Source organism: Liolophura sinensis, chromosome 6 (assembly GCF_032854445.1).
Source record: "Liolophura sinensis isolate JHLJ2023 chromosome 6, CUHK_Ljap_v2, whole genome shotgun sequence".
NCBI lineage: Eukaryota > Metazoa > Mollusca > Polyplacophora > Chitonida > Chitonidae > Liolophura > Liolophura sinensis.
In genome coordinates this window covers 73,550,041-73,570,461 of record NC_088300.1, presented here as the reverse complement: position 1 = coordinate 73,570,461, position 20,421 = coordinate 73,550,041, and the positions used below count along the sequence as shown (strand labels likewise).

General features: G+C 38.4%; 2 protein-coding genes across 2 annotated transcripts; one reads left to right on the top strand and one right to left on the bottom strand.

Moving 5' to 3' along the window:
• Positions 1–1,069: 1,069 nt before the first annotated feature.
• On the bottom strand, positions 1,070–14,872 carry LOC135467811 (ubiquitin-like domain-containing CTD phosphatase 1). The gene is made up of 9 exons (XM_064745675.1): positions 14,529–14,872; positions 12,943–13,034; positions 11,887–11,972; positions 11,379–11,494; positions 10,860–10,958; positions 9,486–9,622; positions 7,611–7,724; positions 3,998–4,125; positions 1,070–2,169 (listed from the first exon to the last, which is right to left on the bottom strand). The coding sequence occupies exons 1-9, from the start codon at positions 14,692–14,694 to the stop codon at positions 2,040–2,042; spliced, it is 1,068 nt and encodes a 355-aa protein (XP_064601745.1). The 5' UTR covers positions 14,695–14,872; the 3' UTR covers positions 1,070–2,039.
• Positions 14,873–15,184: 312 nt separating this feature from the next.
• LOC135466295 (serine/arginine-rich splicing factor 10-like) lies at positions 15,185–19,407 on the top strand. Its single transcript, XM_064743711.1, has 6 exons — positions 15,185–15,249; positions 17,025–17,129; positions 17,920–18,023; positions 18,511–18,619; positions 18,918–19,037; positions 19,268–19,407. The coding sequence occupies exons 1-6, from the start codon at positions 15,185–15,187 to the stop codon at positions 19,272–19,274; spliced, it is 510 nt and encodes a 169-aa protein (XP_064599781.1). The 3' UTR covers positions 19,275–19,407.
• Positions 19,408–20,421: the final 1,014 nt, after the last annotated feature.

The following is a 20,421-nucleotide window of genomic DNA, read 5'->3' as shown; positions in this document are numbered from 1 at the left end:
TAAATGACTTTCTGCGGATTTTTGCCACATAGTCCCACTTTAGCTGGGACTAATATGATGTATCTGTTACATTAGTCCCGGACATAAACACATATAACAATAATGTACTTTATGTTTATGTGGCAATATTAATGCACACAACTGTCAGGAGAATATTTATCCTCTACTTTTAATTATGCAAGAACCTAACAGCTTCAGTACAGGTACATTGAGTGACTGTTCATTTCAATGTGGGACTATCATAAGTTATATTAGTCCCACATGGAAATGAACAGTCAATCAATATAGCGGTATCAATTCTACACGAAAGTCTGAACATTTGTGAGATAACAGCCAATAAAAGCAATCAATATACAAGCTAAGTGTGGAATTACTTGTATAATATTGCATCTTTTATGCCAAAATTAAGCCAGTAAGACATGTGGCACATGTGGGAGATTTCGCCCCTTTATCAGTTGGTTTCTTCAAGGCACTCCAGTTTCTCCCTCCTATGAATGTAACCACAATAGTACATGTGAAAAAATCATGAGAATGGCATTAAACAACGGGCAAACAAATGAACAAAAAAGTTACTTGTATTGACAAAAGTATTTATTTCTATAACCTCTGATGATCATTCAGAAATGAGTTCCAAATAGGCATGAATATCTGAATACGTTCTTTGCTTGCTGTTGACTGACCACTGTATGTGTGTATTTTCACTAATACAATAAATTCACCTATTTTAAACTTTCAGGGCAAGTTCTGCCTGATAATGGGACATTGGTAATTTAATTCAGCCCTTAAATTAGATAAAAGAATAAATGAAAAAGCACCTCTTAATTAATAAACCAATTCCTACTCCTAAACAATGCCTCCATGAATAACAACCAAATCCCCTAGCACTGATATAACGATCAGCCAAACAAAAAATTATCAGTTGCTCATCAGCAGAAGTTTTGTTGCCTCATGTTCCTATCATTTAGAATCATTCAAGATAAGGAGATACCAGGTATTAATACAATTTATCAGGCTGCTCTGTTGTAATGTATATATACACGCACGCATGCACAAACACACACACACACACACAGAATAAGGCTTGTCATGAACAACCAATTGACCACTTATAACTTGAACAATTATTGTTGAAAAATATTTAACCGCATAAGTGAACGTAATACAATGATTTAAGTACATAAAGTAATCAATCAAATATACATGTACACATGCATGTATACATTAGGTTATTTAGTGTTATGCAATATACTGCAATGTGGGGTCACTATAAGATCTGACAATTCTTAATCTGGGACAGAAGCTATAAAACGAGGATTAATTTCATTCTTTACCGAAGATAAATTGGCCATTACTGCTTTAAATTTTGTACTGTCCTAAAGGTGATGCTTCACTAACTTGTGAGTTGTCCTGCCATATAATTCATGTTATGCTACAGATCAGAAGAGTAAAGACAATTGAAGAGAGGTTCTGTATGTATACAGGATTAAGACTATGTTTACAAGTGGATGACACCTTTTCTGTGACATTTTCAACAGCTGATGGCTTTAACAAGAATTTCTCTAACTCAGTCAAGTGGGATGATACTTTTCACTCTCATATAACAATGAATTTATCTGTAAATGTTTAAAAAAAAAAACCCCAAAAATGTATAAAAAAATGGGAACAAAATGTAACGTTATGGCAGCGTTTCCTAATGCAAGATGCACACAGTCATGTATGTAGTGACCACAAATGGACAAAGGCTAATGACGGCAGCCATGATTCAAACATATTTGTGACAACAAAAAAACACACACACAGAGGTGACTATCACTCAGAAGAGGAATGTCATGGATCATACTGTGTGAGATCTCTGTCAAATACTCTACAGCACAGAAAATGTTTGTGGTATAAATCAACAATGGTTTTCACAACATCTCTGCAATATTTCCTCATTTGCCTGGTAAGACATGTCAGCATATCCGCCTCGTGAAACATGTGAACATATTCTCTGGGAGACAGCATAAGAGATCAGTGTCTGAATAACTTAGCTTCCCCCGTCATGAACCCTCTGGGTCTTGGCTGTTCTTTTTCTGTGATGAGTTTTCATTTTGATCAGATGACGCAGTGTGTGAGCCAGATGAACGTAACAAGTCCTGCTGCCTATGTCTATGTTTCTTGGACAAATATCTGGAAAAAAAAAACAAGAAATATTAATGACAGAAGATATTATGAGAAACAACACTAAGACTTACATTAAACTTATTTTGGTTGATTGATGTGATTTGTTCCAAATAAAACCACATGTATTTGCTCACTTCATGTAAGTTGATTTATTGCTGATAAAAAAAAAACATAGCCTGAGAGAAGTCACCAAAGTTTGCCAAGTACATGTACATAAAAAAAAAAACACTGGCTGTTAGAGAGCCAGGTTTTGATCTAACATTGCACTACATTACCTCAGTCATTAAATGTAAGGTAACATTATCGTTGGCAACACTGATTCCAAATCTGTTTTCGGATTTTCTTTGTAACTTTTGAGATAAGGTCAAAAAAACTTTTTTCAGTTATGAAATTTCAATGGCCTGTAACTCGAGAACTATGGTAGCTGAAATGTGAAACTTGCACCAAACTGTAGCCCAAGACATGTAGTTTCGCGGTGGGGACCACTACCCTACTTCAAAAATACAAATGTAAGGCTGTGCATCAAACAAAGACTTTAGAGGTAACTGCATATTACTATGTCCTGCAAGTAACTTGCAACATAGGTCAGCCATCTGTCACTCAAACTGAGAAATGAACAAGCTATCAATGGACAATTCTGAATGATTGCATATACGCAATGCATCATGGGTAATTCTTAACAATCCCAACAGCATTCCCCCATACCATCACCAAGTTATGTCCAAAGCCATGGCCAAATATACCAACAATTTCTATCAACCGTTAAAGAAAAATTCGTTTCCAGTTTCTTTTCAGGTCTAGACCTTACATACCCATAAGGAAACGACGAGCTTTAGGATGCCACACAGAAAAGCAATTACAGAAAAGTATCCAAAAATTTAACTATTTAGATCAAAATTTCATATTGTTATAGTCTCCTAACATTTCCTGTCAGCTACATGCACTCTGTCCTTGCCCACTGTTAAAACTGACCTAAGTCCAGGGAAACCATTTGGGACACTAGACTGGGGTGATTGCACACCATGTGTCGAGCAACCTGAAATGTACATACTTAACCAGGTGCCGTGGTAGCCAAGGCCTAATACGGACAAGACACTGTGGTGGTCTTCAGCACTGGACACATTGTATATGCTATTTCGTAGTGAGGTTCAAACTCAGTTGATTACTTTTCAGTTTTGTCATGCTTTTTCTCCATGTTGTCTGTTTGTGTAAAGACTGTTACAGTTTGTACATGCAGGTTGAACGTGTTGAATTTTCCACTGTCTGTGTACTTTGGCAGTTGAATAAAGCTGTTTGTCCTTACGTGTGTTAGCATCTGTTCGTAAACAGATATTTGCCAAAGCTTAATTTTTCCGATCGTGGCAAATTAGTTTAGTGCATTATTTTCATAGTGTTTTTTTATTTGACATTCAACAGGGCCTTGATGCTCGGTCACCGGTATCGCTGGAAAGAATGTAACAGCTTTAATTTATTTATTTGATTTTACTGCTTTAATTTGGCCACACAAGAATTTTTCAATCATACAGTTGCAGTCAATATTTCTCAGTGGAGGCAACCAGAGTGCCACGCATGACCACTGCCAAGATACTGATGAGCTTTCCCATACACACACCATATTGACAGAAGGCAAGTGGTTAGAATGCCACTAACTACTAGTTCACAGCTCGTTCCAGATTGGTGTATCAATGGCATTCTAGAAACTAGAGACTTACACATCAATGGACTGGTTAACTGACTACCATTTTCCTGGCATCAGGCAATATCAGTGAGTCTTTCGTTCATTCGTTTCAGGACAGTTAACAGAATCTGACATAAAATTACACTCTTCACTTACTTTTCCCATCTCCTATGGTCAAGCTTGGTGAAGTCGTCTAAAACTGATATAACCTTCAAATACTCAGACAATTTAACCAGTTCTCTGTCTTTCTGGCGATTAGTATGGGCTTCTTTAAATGGACGTATCTGAAATAAAACAATGTATTCCTTAAAAGGAAAAAACCAACACTGGCATAGACAAAAATAAAATACATATTCGCATAGCTGTAACTACATGTATTTGATGGAGGGGGTGCGGGGGGGATCACACATCTACCCCAACAAAATGATCATGTCAACACTTTGAAGGCAAGAGGATTTCATCGAAATGATCGTTCCGTTTCCGTGTCGGTTCCCACATTAAAAATTCACAGAACCGAAAGTTCGTTTCCCACAAAAAAAAGCCTTGCCTACTCACTCAGTGCTGCTTAGTAAACATAGAACAGAGTTAATTACCCTAGGACTTGAGTTGTGAGCCTTCAAATTGTAGCTAAGGTGCCATCTAGACGCTTGTACATTATTGCCACAAGTGGTCTCACTAAACTGGACCTTTTGCAATCTCTCTATGTACAATGATCCTGTAACACTGTCTGTAACAACTGACAGGAAGTAGCACAGCCAATGAATTACATGCAGGACAGAAAACCAACCAAGGTCCCTGACCAAGGAAGTTGTGATTCATATGAAATTCGGATTCTGAGCTTTGTTTGACTGCAAGGCTGTTGTGGAAGTTGTAGAAGGTACATGTATTCAACACATGCTGCCTTGTACTCATGTGGTAGGGCAGAGAACTCAAACTGACAAAGATTAGAGTACCCAGTTCTCTCCCTTCCTTTTTCCATAGTTTGCAGTCAGATACCTCAATCATTCAGCTGGGCTTCATTTTTATAACTAGGAGGAAAGTAGCTCTCCTGCTATACCTAAGTAGAGTGGTGATGGGTAGAGATGAATTACACTCTAACTAAACTGAAAGCCATAAAGTCGAGTAGCTCTGGGAAGCAAAAGTACATACTGATTACTGATACACATGTACTTATCTTCTTAAATACTCAAACATCCTGAATCCTGACCTGCTTAAGAAGCAACGAAATAAATGCAGATGAACCAAATAGTTCTACTGATACTTACATGTAGCTCATTAATTATATGTCTATAAATGTACAGTGTTCGGATCTTGAGCTATATCTAATTCATCAACATCTTCAGTCTCGAAAGAATCTGAGTGGGTGACATAACCTTCATGATCATGCTTTCTGCTTACGGGAAGTACTGTCTATACCCAGGACACTTGCAGTTTTAACCGTACCTGTCTCACTGTCCAGCTTTGTTTTTCTAGGTTTGTCAGAAAGATAGTTATGTAAAGCTGACTCAATTATTTCTTCCCTGTCCTGTTCATTCCACACTAGATTATTAATCTTAATCAACAGAGGGTCTTTCATTTTGGTATGAGAGTCTGTCTGACAACATGCCTGTCAGAGGGCTGAGGCCATTTCCACTTCTGCATTGCTTGGACCAAGGCACAACAGTATTTCAATAACTTTACAAACCTCTGGGAATTCTGATTGTCTGTAAAGTAAAATTTTCTCCCATTATTCTGTGGCTTCTACCCCAATGTATACATGCTTCACAATGATTTTCAAATCTTTCCATTCCTTCTTTAACTTTGAGCTGTGAAGCCCAACAAAGGTGAGAGTTTCATTGAAATGTTCAAGAGACTCTATTTCTCTGTCCAAGTCACACCAGTTAGCAGCTAACTTTGATACATTGTCCAGAGTATGCAGGTATAGTTCCAAGCGGAAAGGAAAGAGAAGTCTTTCAGCTTCTTATAAATAATACCCCTCTTATTTTGGCATTCAGGTTGGACACATGATTATTTTCCACACATTCCTCAGGTGTTTGAACAAGTACAATCCAATTAAACAATAGAGGGTGTAGCCCTCTCCTCTGATGGCTGAAAAAACATGTCCCATGAGCATTTGGGAAGGCATAAACTTGAACCTTGAGTATTTTACCCATGTTACAGAACTGTCTCTTGAACTTTCCAGAATTCCCGAACATGTAATACATGTAAATGTAAACTGTCAGGTCATAAATTGCCATGAACTCTGGTATTTTCATAAGTGAGTCTTTATTTGGTAGTTCCAGTTTGTGCAAGACACAGTGGATGTTCAGCAACCATGGTCTCTCATTTTTCATCTGGACACAGAGCCCACTGAAAACACCTGTGTTGACCAATGCACCACCACAGGTGAAGCTGACCAACTGTTTACAGTAACTCCCAGTGCCAATGTTCAGCTTTGCACATCCACTCACAAATACACTGTCCACTGCGGCTTTCATGTTCTCTGCATTAAGTCATCATTCCGGAGTCATCTATGTTTTCCATGGCAGAACAAAGAAAAACTGGTTTTCCATTTTGAAGTATTCTGGCGTGTACGAGTTCCTTTTCACTTGGAGATTTGGTTTTGGTTTTTTCGTCAGTCAACGAGATTCCACTGCCTGATTTCTTGGAGTTTGCTTTTTCGTGCACAAACTTGCATTCCTTGTTTGAATTGACACATTTGGTAACAAGACTAATGTCACTGGCTCTCTGTACATCTACAAGTGTCATGAAATGTGACAAAGGCAAGCTGCGTACCGCCCGAATGTAAGCAGTTTTCAGCATTTTTTTTAGTGTGCGTCGACCTATGTTTAATGGCACTTTCTATTCGTGTCTGTTGCGGCACAGAGACATTAACGCTGGAACCAGATGATGCTATTTTCGACAAAAGAGCCCGTGCTCCACAGCCATGGTGTGAGCTTTTAAAGAAAGATGTCAGAAGACACTGTTTGGTAAAGAACTCGGTACCTGAGATGTATTTGTCCAAACCTTTCTTGGCCTGGCCCCTAATCCGGTCATCCTTAAAGATCTTCTCACTATGTCCAGCACATGTAACACACCAGACAAGTGACACTTTACCGTCTGCATCAGAATGAAATTCTGTGTGTCCACCCCTCCCCCCCACCATGTTCCACGTCTTGTAAGTTTTACGTCACGGTTGCGATGGACGCCATATTCCGCGCCACATGATTGATAACCAATGTGCCTGGATAATAAATCCGGCCCATAGAGGCGCGTGAGAGCAATCGCGCTCCTTAAAAATGAGGCCATGATTCTTTGACAGTTCATACATTTTAAACAAAAAAGGTTGAGGGATTGTGGTAATATTTACTTCACAAAGCAAATACAAAAAATTGACCTACAAGAAACACCAAACACCAAAATTTATTCATGAAATGCCATTAATACTAAAATTATTACAGGTAAATTCGTTACCCCAGCAGAAATTGTTGGGAACAGAAAAAATGTTTCCCACTGTTTCCCAGGTCAAAAGTACACAGAACCGAAAAAGTGTTTTCCTTCAATTCTGAAATCCTCATGCCTGCTTTGGAATTCTTAACATATGTACAATGTAACAAAGAAAATTCTATAATGAAGAGCTTAATAATAATAAAAAAAAAAAAGGACAACCACTTTATATTTGACATACAACACTATTAAATATTGACAATACAGCGATGGGATCTTTGGGGCTGAAGACTGAAGATGCTCATGAAACTAGTTAGGTGACATATCGTACAATGAAATGTACCTTTAAGCCTGTCTGAGGGTTCATCAAGAAGTTTCGTCTGATATCATCAAACATAATTGTGTTCTTCTCACTCCACTGGGGAAACTTTCCCCAGATCACAGCCAATGGTTTCACCTGATGGACATAAAGTCATGCAGAACAAACTAATGACTAAAAAATGAACAATAAACAATTCCAGTTAATAGCTCAAAACAATAACTGGGCTGTTGCCTACATTTATACTTACACCTGTACTGCAGCTGACATATTTCTGTCCAGCATGTAAAATGTCAAATTTATTGATAACTTGATTGTTGTTTTAATAATTCTTCAGAATTTTTCACTTAAAGAGGGTTGGTCAGTTTTAAGAGTGGAGGAAACCAGCTGGCATCATGGTAAACCACTGATTATTGGCAAGTTACTGACAAACCCTTCCACATGTACATGTAACATACACATTTGCCGTCCATATATGCAGGAGACAAGCGGTTTTCTTCAGGCATAAGACAAAACAAATGACCCCAAGAGCACAGTCCATTGCACAGTGTTACAAAGAACTCACAAACAACAAAAGCAGCGAGTCTACAAATTCCAGACCGTGGCAAGGATTGAACCTGCACGCCGTGTGACTCATGATTGGAATCTTCCAACTGAGCCATGTCCTAGCTCTCTTAAAAATGTAGAAACTCAGAACTATAAAATTATTAAATAATCCTAAATAATATTTTGAGCTTAGGCATTTTAAAAAGAAAAAAAGAAAGAAAGATGCCACAAAATATCCAATGTCACAGTATTTGCCGTGTACCGTAGATCAATTTGTGTAATACATGCACATACATGCAGGGCTTCCGCTAACGCTTGCCACTGCTGCAATTTTTTGAAAGGCCTTAAGAAAATGTACTATATATAAAATTATACAAAAATTACCTGGAGAAGTTTTCGACAAGCTTTTCAGGCATCAGAGTTTTCGGGGGTTATAAGTACATTTTCACTATTTTTCTGGTGAAAAAAATCCATTAACTTTCATTTCAAAAGGTCGCATTTCGGTGAAACGGCAATAAGCCAGTCACTTTTTACTTGACAGAAAGCTTCAAAGGGGTTCCACATTCTTGCAAGTTGACTTAGATTAGCTAAAGCTTGAAAACCATTTTTGTTAAATAATGAACAAGAATAATGGCATTTTTGGGGATGCCTTTCACACACAGATGTTCAAAAATTATCAAGGGAGATAATAATTCTAGTTTTCATAAATATTGGTAGTGTTAGACTTGTAAATGAAGTTACCTCCCTTGAAAAATTTAACCCTTTTCCCTTCCATAATCTATTTTTTCGGAGGCAATTAAATGTTTCAGAATGTGTACCAACATATAAATGTGTTTTCTCCTGTCATACTGCATTCCTCCAATGTACTGATCATAATACTACATTTAAATGAACTAAAATGCAATTTCCTCTATTAAAAAAAATTGTTACAATATAAATTTGTAACAATTTTTTTTAATAGAGGAAATTGCATTTTACTCGGACCCTACACAGATTGATTGAAAAATGGATTGATTTTTTTTTTTCAAAAAACAAAAACACTCTGCCAAACACTGGTCCATTACTTTGAGGGCAATTGTTCTAAATCTAGCATGGGATAAGTCCAGATGTAGCTTGAAGAGACCTAACTGATTCTAGCAGCTATACCAAGGCAGATAAAAACGAATTACAGCTGCAGACCAACAAGAGTCATACAGATACTGATCCCATTCAATCAGTTGATCACAATGATCAAGTCAAGGCTGCTAAGAAAGTATGGCTAAAGAAAAGTAGTATTGGCCACAAAATGTGATGAGTGGCTAAAGTGACTGGCTAGAAGAAAGTACTGACCCAGAGGAAGCCGTGTACACGTACCTCAATAACACCATACTTGGGGGTGTGTATGCTTATCATTGCACAACTGTCCAACATAAAACTGATCCTGTAGCTGGGGTTTGACGTAACACCCAATTCCTTCATTTTTGCTTCAATCCACTTCATCCCTGTGGCAGCTGGAATAGAAAACAAGCCCCTAAACAACAGCAAAACTAACGAAAGCTGCATAAAATGGTTACAGAGTGAACAGACACTGAATGAGACTTTTTCACTTAAAGAGGGAAGAGTGCAGATTTTGAAACACTTTAAAGAGCTACCCTAGTGTCAAGACTTGCATGTCCTAAAAGCAAGGTTAAATGGTAAACATCAAGATAGTCAGAACTGCCTTCTTAAATTGTAAAAAAAAAATAAAAGGCGATATTGTTATTTTGGGAGGACAATACAGAAACAAAATTTTCCCTCATTTCCAATCTTGCCTGGTGTGATGTCAGGCAAGTACACTTGACGTCATCCATCACTGATGGATAGCCAAAAATGACGTCCTACTTTTGAATGCCCAAGACGTCATACCAGCATAAGTGTCTTGCTTGACGTCACATCGGTCTGATTCATCATCACATATACATTATCACGTCACATCGGGAATAAATTTACAGAAACTGTCGAGGATTTTGTTTTTGAGGATTCATCATATGTAGGGGTTAAATAGTGTTATTTATTGTAAAAAATCTTTGGATTATGGTGCTGGCTATATTACATAGAGTATCCTTCAAATCATTTTAATACTTTCGCCTGGTTTCTCTTGGCAATGAAGTAGAACTTTAACATTAGCAAGAACTTATCATAATTCTTAGTTTTTGCATAGGCTTAAGCATGCCTAATCTTTACAGGATATATGAAAAGGAACTCTAAAACAAAGATTACGTTTCTATGCAAATAAAGGAAATTATGGCCGAGGATTTTTGTGAAATAAGGAAATTTTAATACATGTTAACTGCCCCTCTATATTATGCATATTTTTTGTCAACAGTAGAATTTTAGCGGAAATTACTAAGTTGATTTTGCTCAGAAGTAGGTGCGCACTCTCAAAGTACCCCAAACCCAGTGAACCCTATTGCTGTAGTGTGGGTTAATGTCACATGTACACAAATACTGCAGGACTTCTTCGGGCCAGCTTAGCACCCCCTCCGCGCCCCTACGCCCGCCCTCATTTGGTCTGTTGCCCACACTCCCGCCCCCATTTGGCAAGACATATTCAGTCTGTTCCCCACACGGTTCTTTTCAAAGAGGGATCATCGCTGGTGTCACGGTGCAAGCTACTTAATTTCTGGATTGACTGCAGGTGCCTTGAGAAAACTGTTCTCTGAAGCCATTTTTAACCCTTCAGCACTCCCACTCCCTCCCTAAGCTTACACCATATGACAATGTCATAGTCTTCATAGGCAGTGGTCAGGAACTCGTGAAGGAACGGTCTCATCAACTCTGTACCAGACTCTGCACAAGACCTGTGGTCTGCCAAAACAAAACAAAAAAACAAAAGATACATCAGCAAACAGACATTTTTGTATGTGCATGTAAATGGGATACATTATACTGCATAACAGCATGAACAAAAACATGTTCAAAAACGAACCCAAATGCACACTGGAGTTGTATTTCAAGTTGTATTAAGTGATTGATTTGAGTTTTACACCGTAAGAGTTCACTTATATGACAGCGGCCAGTATTATCATGGGAGGAAACTGGCCAGAACCCGGGGGCAATCCACCTTCATCTGCAGGTTGCTGGAAGGCCTTCCTACATACGACCTTCGAGGAAGCCAGCACAAGATGGCTGCAAAATTTATGTCTCTTCTTCAAAAGGCATGTACCTGTTTATTCCTACTCAGAAAAGATTTGTGATCACTAACAAACATGTAGTATCAAAACCTACCAAAGAGTGTGTAATCAATATCTAGGACGAGGAGTTTCTTGTCTGGTCGAGGTTCATTCAGCACATTGATTTTGTACTCTTTCACTCTTTTCTCTATTTTAGCAAGGTACTCCTCTCTGTGGAAGAAAAATACACAAACCTTAATTTAACACTGATCAATTAACACATCTATAAAATTCGTAATTTAGTGAAATAGAATACTCCACCATACAAATGTAGTGGAGAACAGGTTCTTTTTTTCAGGAAATTTCTCAAGACAAAAATTATTACAAAGGAACGAAAAGATTATGGTATGATAAATGAATCTTACAGATGAATTAGTTTCCTTCACATCTGAGGGTAAATTAAGGTTATAGAAATAATAACCATCATCAGCCAAAATATTGAATACAATTTCAACACAGATAGATTCAAATCCACATTTATATCTCATCTCATTCAGTGCTAGAATTCATTCTCCATTAGATAAATATTTTGGTGTGACATTTCTTAAGCACTTTATTAGCACCTGTTCTCAATAGCCACCTCATCTTCTTCTATATCAAAATCATTGATCACATCTGGCAGATCCTTGGGTGGTTCTATCACATCTTGCTGTAAAAAGCATAGTTAGAAACATTACATTTCCCTTTCAAACTGAAGCTGTATAGTTAGTATGCCTGCAACATCTGATCAGAAGTCACACATTCCACAACAGCAGACATCTAGGATACACAAACTTTCAAACTGTACTGCTATTTGGTTTCAACATATTTATTCATGTAATATTTTTTTCTTTTTTCATTTATTCTTTTTTTCATCACTTTTATTCTTTAATGACAAAGCCCTAAATAGGTTTGCATTTAACTGCCTATAGGTTATTTTTAGTTTAAATAGCATTTCCCACCTATTAATTTTTTCCAGTAATTCCTAATTCAAATCATGTGAAATATTTGAAGTTACCAAAACATTGACATCACTTGTTATACTATCACATTATCAAATACTACAGCCAGTCAACAAGTTGATTTGAGATCAGTTTTCAATCAAACAGTGTTCTGTCAAGATTCTGGCAACCAGGTAACGATGTTTCTTATTCTGAGGCCAATAATTCAATACTGATATTAAGTTTACTGGCACCAGCACATCACAGTATGTACTGTATTTCAAATGGCTCAGACTACCTTACTTTGAGTAGGTTAGTTGGGACTTTGTTTTCTAAATTCTGGCTATGAATGACAACGATAGCGAATTTAAGCAGTTAACACTGAGAGAAAAATTCTATCAAAAGCCAAAAAAATTTTAGAGAAGCGCCATTTTTTGACAGTCAGTTCATTTATGCACAATGAACATACAATATTTCACCTGAAGTTTGGTACGTAAAAACAGACTGTCAGAAGCAGGTAAGGGCCTTAAAATGATGCTTCTGAATCCCAGGTATATGTTTACAATGACAAAAAATTAATCAAACATTACTACAAAATCTTATATGGCTTGGTCATTCAGAATTAAGCATAATGTAGCTCTTGAAAAATGCTGGCCTGATGACAAATATACACAGTGATGATCTACAGTGACAACCAACCAATGTTTCCTCTCTAGTGCCCATCATCATGATCTTCATGTTTGGTTTTAATGTAAGAGCAGACAGCTGGACATCATCAGAGGGTATTTTACCTACAGGTAACAGGAGAACAAGACATATTATTAGCAAATGATAAATGTCATAGCTGAGAGAGCCAGGCTGAAGCACACTTTATTACACTCTAATTTTTTCTAGTGACACATTTTCACTGAATCTGATAAATTCTTGCACTTTACAGAGCCACTTTTTACAAAATATATATGTTATTTTTATCAGAAATGTATAAGTGTTGTCATCAGCGGTATAATTTTAAAGCCTATATGTACTTCTGAAAGTACAGTATAATACACAAAACTTTAGGTGAAATACAGTAATAAGGTTATTAGAAAAACAGTTGTAAACAAATATATGTATATTGTTGTTGTTACCAATTACATGGAGCAGTTAGGCCTACAGATAGTGATAACCACGTTCAATCACTGGTTGGGAGACACAACTAAGCAGTGGTTATTCGGCACAACCATTGGTTATGGACTGTGGTTATTAGCCCAAACACTTGTCAGCAGACACATACTGCACAATGATTGATGGACACAGTCCAAGCCTCAAAGGGTTATCAGACAGAGAAATCAGTTCTCAGATACTCATGAGCCAGTGCCACTCAGCCAGACCCAGTGGCTATCTAACACAGATGCACAGAGGTTGTCAGGGCCAGTGATTGCCAGAAACATCCAGTTACTGTTAGGCACAGCCAGTGGTTGTCAGACAAAAGTTGTCAGATGGAACTAGAGGTTGTCCAATGTAGCCAGAGGTTGAAAGACACAACCTGTGGTTGTCAAACATAGTCATGTGGTTGTCAGAGCCAGTCAATTTGTTGTCAGACAAAACCAGTGCTTGTCAGACAGAAGCAGTGGTTGTCAATTGAAGTCGATTTATGCCTGGGATTTAATGCACATGTGAACAGTGTTAAATGCTCCTTGTCGTCAATCCAACACATCTGTGGCTGTATTACACCACAGCTCTCGAAACGGTGCTGCTTGATTTGTAACCCCACTCTGCAACTATCGTATAATTTAACCAGCTGTGCTTTCTTATCTTTCAAGAGCTAATTGAATTAAACAGAACTCATTCCGACTTCATGTACATGGCCAGAATTACATGATGTAGAATGAAACAGAACTTGCAAATTCTTTACTCTGCATATTTCTGTCATCGTTATAGTATATTTATTTATTTACTTCTTTATTTATTCGATTGGTGTCTTACGCCTGAACTCAAGAATATTTCACTTATAAGACAGTGGCCACCATTACGTTGGGAAGAAATCGTGCTCAGGAGAACTTAACTGCGGGAGTCGACGACCATCCGCAGGTTACTGACAGACCTTCCTACTTAGGGCCGGAGAGGAATCATGAGCTGAATTTTACTGTGACCATATTGACTTCTGGCTCAATGGGCCGCACTGGCACGCTAACTTCTCTGCCATGGAGCCTTGGAGGCCCTTGTGTTAAAGCAATAAGTAGGCCTATAATGTAGGAGATTAACACTAGGCCTAAACAGAGAAAGATAATGTTTTCATCCTTCACCTTTATACTTTAAGCCCAGAAGCTTTTGGCGCTCTGGCAGTACACCTGTTTCCTTCAAGATAGCATTTTTGAAGTCCCCAACAGTCTCCGTATCTCTCAAGCCTGCTATCTTATATTCTTTCCCACTCCATTTCACAACCAAATCTCCCACCGAATTTGACGCCATCTCTCAACAGTCTAAGATTAAGACACGAACAAAGCTTGGGGATTACGCTAAATCTTAAGCTCTGTTTTGGATATGATGATACAATTTCCTCAAAACACAATTTCAAAATATTTAAATCTGTCGGACTTCCAAAGTTTTCAAGTTCTGCACGCGACAAAAACATTATTTTTACTACACAATCAACAGTAAACGGTTATAGACAAGACATGGTAATTTACAGGAGAAGGACTTTCGTTAATCAGAATAGTTTCCCATTTTCTACAGAATGAGACATTTATATATTCTGTATTCATATTTAATAATATTCAATGTCTCTTTAAAAAAATGAACACGATTTTCTGTACAATGCATACATTAGGCAATATTACGTGACAATAGTTGCACGCCCGGACATGATCTAGGTTCTTTATTTGGTAAACAGTGTTCCATTGCACATGCGCTGAAGAGAGTCATTAGTTATTCTGCAGCTGGCCCTCGCACTCCCGCCATCATGTCTCGCTACTCAAGACCTCCAAATACGTCTTTATATGTGCGAAATGTTCCAGATGGTACCAGGTAATTTATTATAGCTATTACAAAAAAACACTTGTTTCCAATATTCATCGTTCCGATCAGTTCTGCAGGGATATCTTGCCTTTAATACTCGGATTGCGGTTGAGCGTGTTGAAGCTAATTTTCCAAGATGGCGACTTCATTGTACTGAAACTCCTAAGGTTTCCTCGGTTACGACAGTAGGGTAGTTGAAAATTTTATGGTACTGCTTTGGTCACGTTGTGGAGAATAATATGAACTCAGTTTTGTTGAAAATCTGCTTTTAGCAGTGAACAGCTGAAAGTTCCAACTGAAATTGTGAGTGACAAAAGCAACGCCATCAAACTAAACTACATGTGCACCTTCAGTAGCTCTGGGCTATGTTTATGTAGAAACATGGCACTGTATGCCTTGCTCTCGTCTGTTTCCGGTGTGCTGTCCTCAACCACAGGCCCTCTTATGAATCCAATAAGGCTGGCAATACTACATGTGTACTAAGCCTGATGAATTCATAGGTTAGATCCCGCCGCTTTGCAAGGAGCAGGAGGTGATAAATAACATGGAGCCAAATGGACTAGATGCTGATTTCGGCTGATTCTTAAAGTTATAAGTTCTACAGGACATTTAAACTATCATATCTGAAGGCTAGATACATTCCGATTTCTTTCCCAGAAAGAATGTCTTGCCTAAAACCTAATTTTTTATGCTAGATTCGTCTTCATTGGCTATCTCACGTAGGTTAAATGGGAAGGATCGCACTTTTATTGGACCACAATCTGCTCAAGTTACAATCATGTCGTGCATTTCTAGTCCACAACCCAGTATAAACTTTGAACAGGCAACCATGTTTGCCATCTGTAACCTTTGCGTGCATTAGTGTGATGCAGAGTGTACTGTACTCCACTATATCTCCACAGCAGATGATTTTCATTGGTGAAGAACAGCCATCAGCAGGGAGAAAAGTTTCCATCATGGAAAATGCTTGGCAAATCACCAAAAAGGCAAAGATGGCTGCCTGTTCAAAATTGTTTGCATTTTCGATCTAAAAATGACTGATTTGAGCAGAACGGAAGCTGGTTTTGGGCCAACAAAAGTGTGATCCTAGCCGCTGATTGAGAAAATGTAAAGTTGAAAATGCTGCGTAGGTTTGAAGTGTGGATAGGTAAATACCCAACATTTTGGAAAGGGGCTAGATGTTGTATCATTAGCATACAATGTTTGTTTCATTAATTTAACGTGTACTGTAGTGTATGTATATAGAAAGACAAGGTCGGAATCACAATTTCACTGATTTTACAAATAAAGCATTTCCCCGCTAGTTTTATGCTCGTGCACTCCCTGTTGTCATGTGAGTCTCACTGCCAATAGTTTGTCGGAAATATCTAGAATGGGGACTTAATCCATCAAAATGTCAGCACATACATTAGTGATTTGTTTGGTGAATGAGTGACACAGAGGGCACCAATGATCGTCTACAAGAATAGAGGATAACTTCATTTAAATATACTGTGCATCTATAATGACATGATGAATGGTCTTGGCCCATGATAGTTACTTGCACTTTCTCTGAAAAATCACCTTGAGCCCAAGTATGTCCATTTCCTCCCTGAACGTTAACTCTGATAAATCCGATGTGCAGACACTGCTTGACCCAGGCAGGAGTGCAGGTCGTGACCACAGGTGCTCAGAACTGAACTAGGCAAGTTAATGTTCTCCATATTGGTTTATTTATATGTTTTTATCCCACATTCGAAATATAAAATTTAGATTGTGTGTTGCTTGCTACTTTGTCCTGCCAGACCAGAAGAATTCAGAAGTTTGTTCGGCAAATATGGCCCTATAACTGACGTCTATATCCCTGTGGATTACTACACCAGGAGAACTCGAGGTTTTGCCTACATACAATATCCTTTCCTGTACAGGTGATGTATCTAGGAGAACAGTTGTTCTCCAGACATCTTTCTTGCTTATGTTTTGCTGCTTTGTATGAATTTCCAGTTAATGCTTGTATTTATTTCTTTTCCATATCAGTGTTTCAAAGACAAGTCACTTTCCTAAAGTTACTAACAAGCGCTCAAGGGTAAAGTAGTGTCAAGAAATAAAAGGCAAGCATGACAGCCACTGCTCACTTCATGGGTCAGAACCTGTCTGGTGGCTGGCAGTGGTTTGTTTCAAGATCAAGGCAGTCGCACAAGCCTGGTGCCTGGATACCAAGGCAAAGAACCCCGATAAAAGTATGGCCAGCTATTCCAAGTCGCCGATCCGACCAAAGTTTGGCAGCCTTAGTTTTGAAAGTCTTCTCCAAGCACAGCTTACAGCACAAGATACAGGGACAAGTCCAGCTTAAAGTAAAGGACACAGAAACAAGCCCGACATGTCAAAAGAGTACAGATACAAGTCCAACAATGCTAGACCTACAGACAAGTGATATCCGCTTCATGGTGAATAGTCAATCATGTAAGATCTGCTTCTTTCAAAATTAATAAAATAACTGGTCAACTTTGGTTGAGGTAGGTTAAATATCCGTGTAATCAATCACAGGTGAGATGAAAGTAGATCTGTCGAGTCACTTCGTTCTTTGAAACGTGTTCATTTTATAATCCTCTTTGGGACGTTGACATAATGCATTTATTGTTGCTATGTTCCGAGTTAACAAAGATCAGTTTCAGAACAAGTATCCTTAACCAGTTGAACATTTGAAGACCCAAATGATGCCGACGATGCATTACACTATCTAGACCGGGCCAGGTTCCATGGGCGTGAACTGGAAATTGAATTTGCAAGAGGAGATCGTAAAAGTGAGTGGGACAAGCAGTGCTGCTTTCAGTTGTCTTCTACATAAAGTATTGAGTTAGTCGTAATATTTACTTTAGATTTGTCATTACATATTCTTGAATGTCATCTTGAGAAGCAGACCACTGTAGAAGTATACATCTTCTGAAAGGCAATTTTATGCAGATTCCAAACATGGATATCATTTTTTTACATTTTAAAGAAAACCTCATGTTGAAGTCGATCACGGAGATAAAGTAATCCTAGCTGAAAAGAATTGTCACTGTGTTCGAGCTTTTCTAATATGATCCAAAATGTAGACTGTGAAACTTTATCACTTATTGGCACTGCCATGAGATGGCATTTCTGGTGGTCTGTTTTTTTGGAGTTATCTTAAGTACTTTTCTTAAAATAGTGTTTCTTCAAGGGGGATTTAGCTTCCCACAGGTCTTTTAACCTTAGTATATCTGTATCCTGCAATGGTTATGTTCTGTGTTTTCTTCATTTTGTCAGCACCAAACCAAATGAGAGGTAAGGAGCGTTCAAGACGATCGCCAAGACGGCATGATGATGATAGGAGGGGTCGTGGCTCTAGATACAGGTCGGCTAGTAGAAGCCCGAGGTGTGTATCCACTGTAATGAACTTAAAATTGTGCATTTTAGCGCCAGGTAAACGCTAATTATTGCTGAAGCGACGCTTTTCCAACTGTACATGTATATTATCCTGTCTTTCAAACAAATTTAAAAACACTCAGTAGAACTGCCAAAATGGGATGGAAGTGTGCCACTCAGCCATGGGTCAAAATTAGGTTATGTACCGTAGTGATTTCCTTATAAAACTTGAATCCCAACTACGACTTGAAATTGCTGTTGCTTGTATTCTAGGGCATTTCAGTATGAGCAATTTTGACCTTTTTCAGGAGACGTTCTTATAGCAGATCTAGAAGTCGATCACGATCGTATGAGCGACGTCGAAGTCCCTCATATGAGAAGAGGCGCAGCCCATCTTATGACAAGCACAGGAGTGTTTCTCCAAGAAGGTGTGGGTGTTTCGTCGATTCTTCTAATTTTGTAGTTATTAATGGTTTTCTCCAGAGTTAACATCTGCAATAGGAATTCCTTCACAAAAAGTTATAGCAAATCAGTTGACCTTTTTCTAGTGGGGTGGGGGGGGAAATTATCCTTTGTTGTTGAAGGGATGATTGACCACAGCTTATATTATGAAATAGAAGTAAACCCCATTCAAATGATCAAAACCTTTATCTTACAGAACATGAAGCCATCTGGATGTGAAAAACAGCTGGATGGTCAAATTTGAATGGACCTAGTTTTGTGTGGGCTTCGGTACCATCAGACACCATGACCAGCTTCTGTGTGAAAGGAAACAGCTGGAGTGGCCTTGATTAGAACTTCAATGTGGCCCATTCTGTGGAAGTGTTGAATTTTTAAAGACTCATGACATCCTGATCCATACACATCTCAAGCCTTGGTTGTTGTATTATGATAGCACTGGGTGCGAGTGTACAATCATCAGTTACGTGGAAAGAACTACTGCGATGAGACCAATTGCTTTGAGCAAATTTTTGTTTTCCCTTCATTATTGTACTGTAGCAATGTTTTAACCACCCTCATTTACAAAATAAATGACAAACTTTTCTCTATTTGTGGACTGATGAGAGTTAAAATTTTTGTTCTACCTCACCTTGATCACTGCAGTTAAAGCAATGTTTAGGTAGGTAGATGTAATGGGTTTTACCTGGAAAAAAAAAAGCTAGAAAGTGCATGTCATTAAGCGAAATACATGTCCATGTGGCATTGAGGGTTAGCATGGCAGCAATGACCCAGGAGCCTTCAACCGATGCGGTCCCTGCGAGTTAATGGGTTTCCCCTTGGGCTCTGCAGGGTTTCCTCGCACCATAATGCTGGTGAGCGAGTGCTTGGGGTTAATGTTGCTCTTAGCAATTTTGCAGTCATAGGACAGAGTCCTTAGAGTGTGTAATGTGCCACTTTCTTGCAATTCAGATTTCCACTGCCCTTTTATGTAGTGCTGCTTCACTGAGCGGACTTACCAAAAGCAAGTAAGGCACCCCGCCCGAGCCATTATACTGAAGCAGTTGCACTATCTCCTTTAAACAGAACGCCAGACAAGGAAGTTACAACTTCCTCTTTTAAGGTCTTAAATGTAACTCGATGCAGGGTTGACCATGGATCTATAGCCCTCAAAACGGACGCTCTACCAACTGTGCTATTGTGGTCAGTCCATAGTGCTGGTCATCATTGTATAGGTAAAATATTCTTGAGTATGGCATAAAACGTCAAACAAAATAATACAATGGGGAATTTCCATGGTTCAAGCTCTGTATGAATATTACCAATTTAAAAACTTGAGTCTCTAATGATACTACCACATACTAATTTGACACA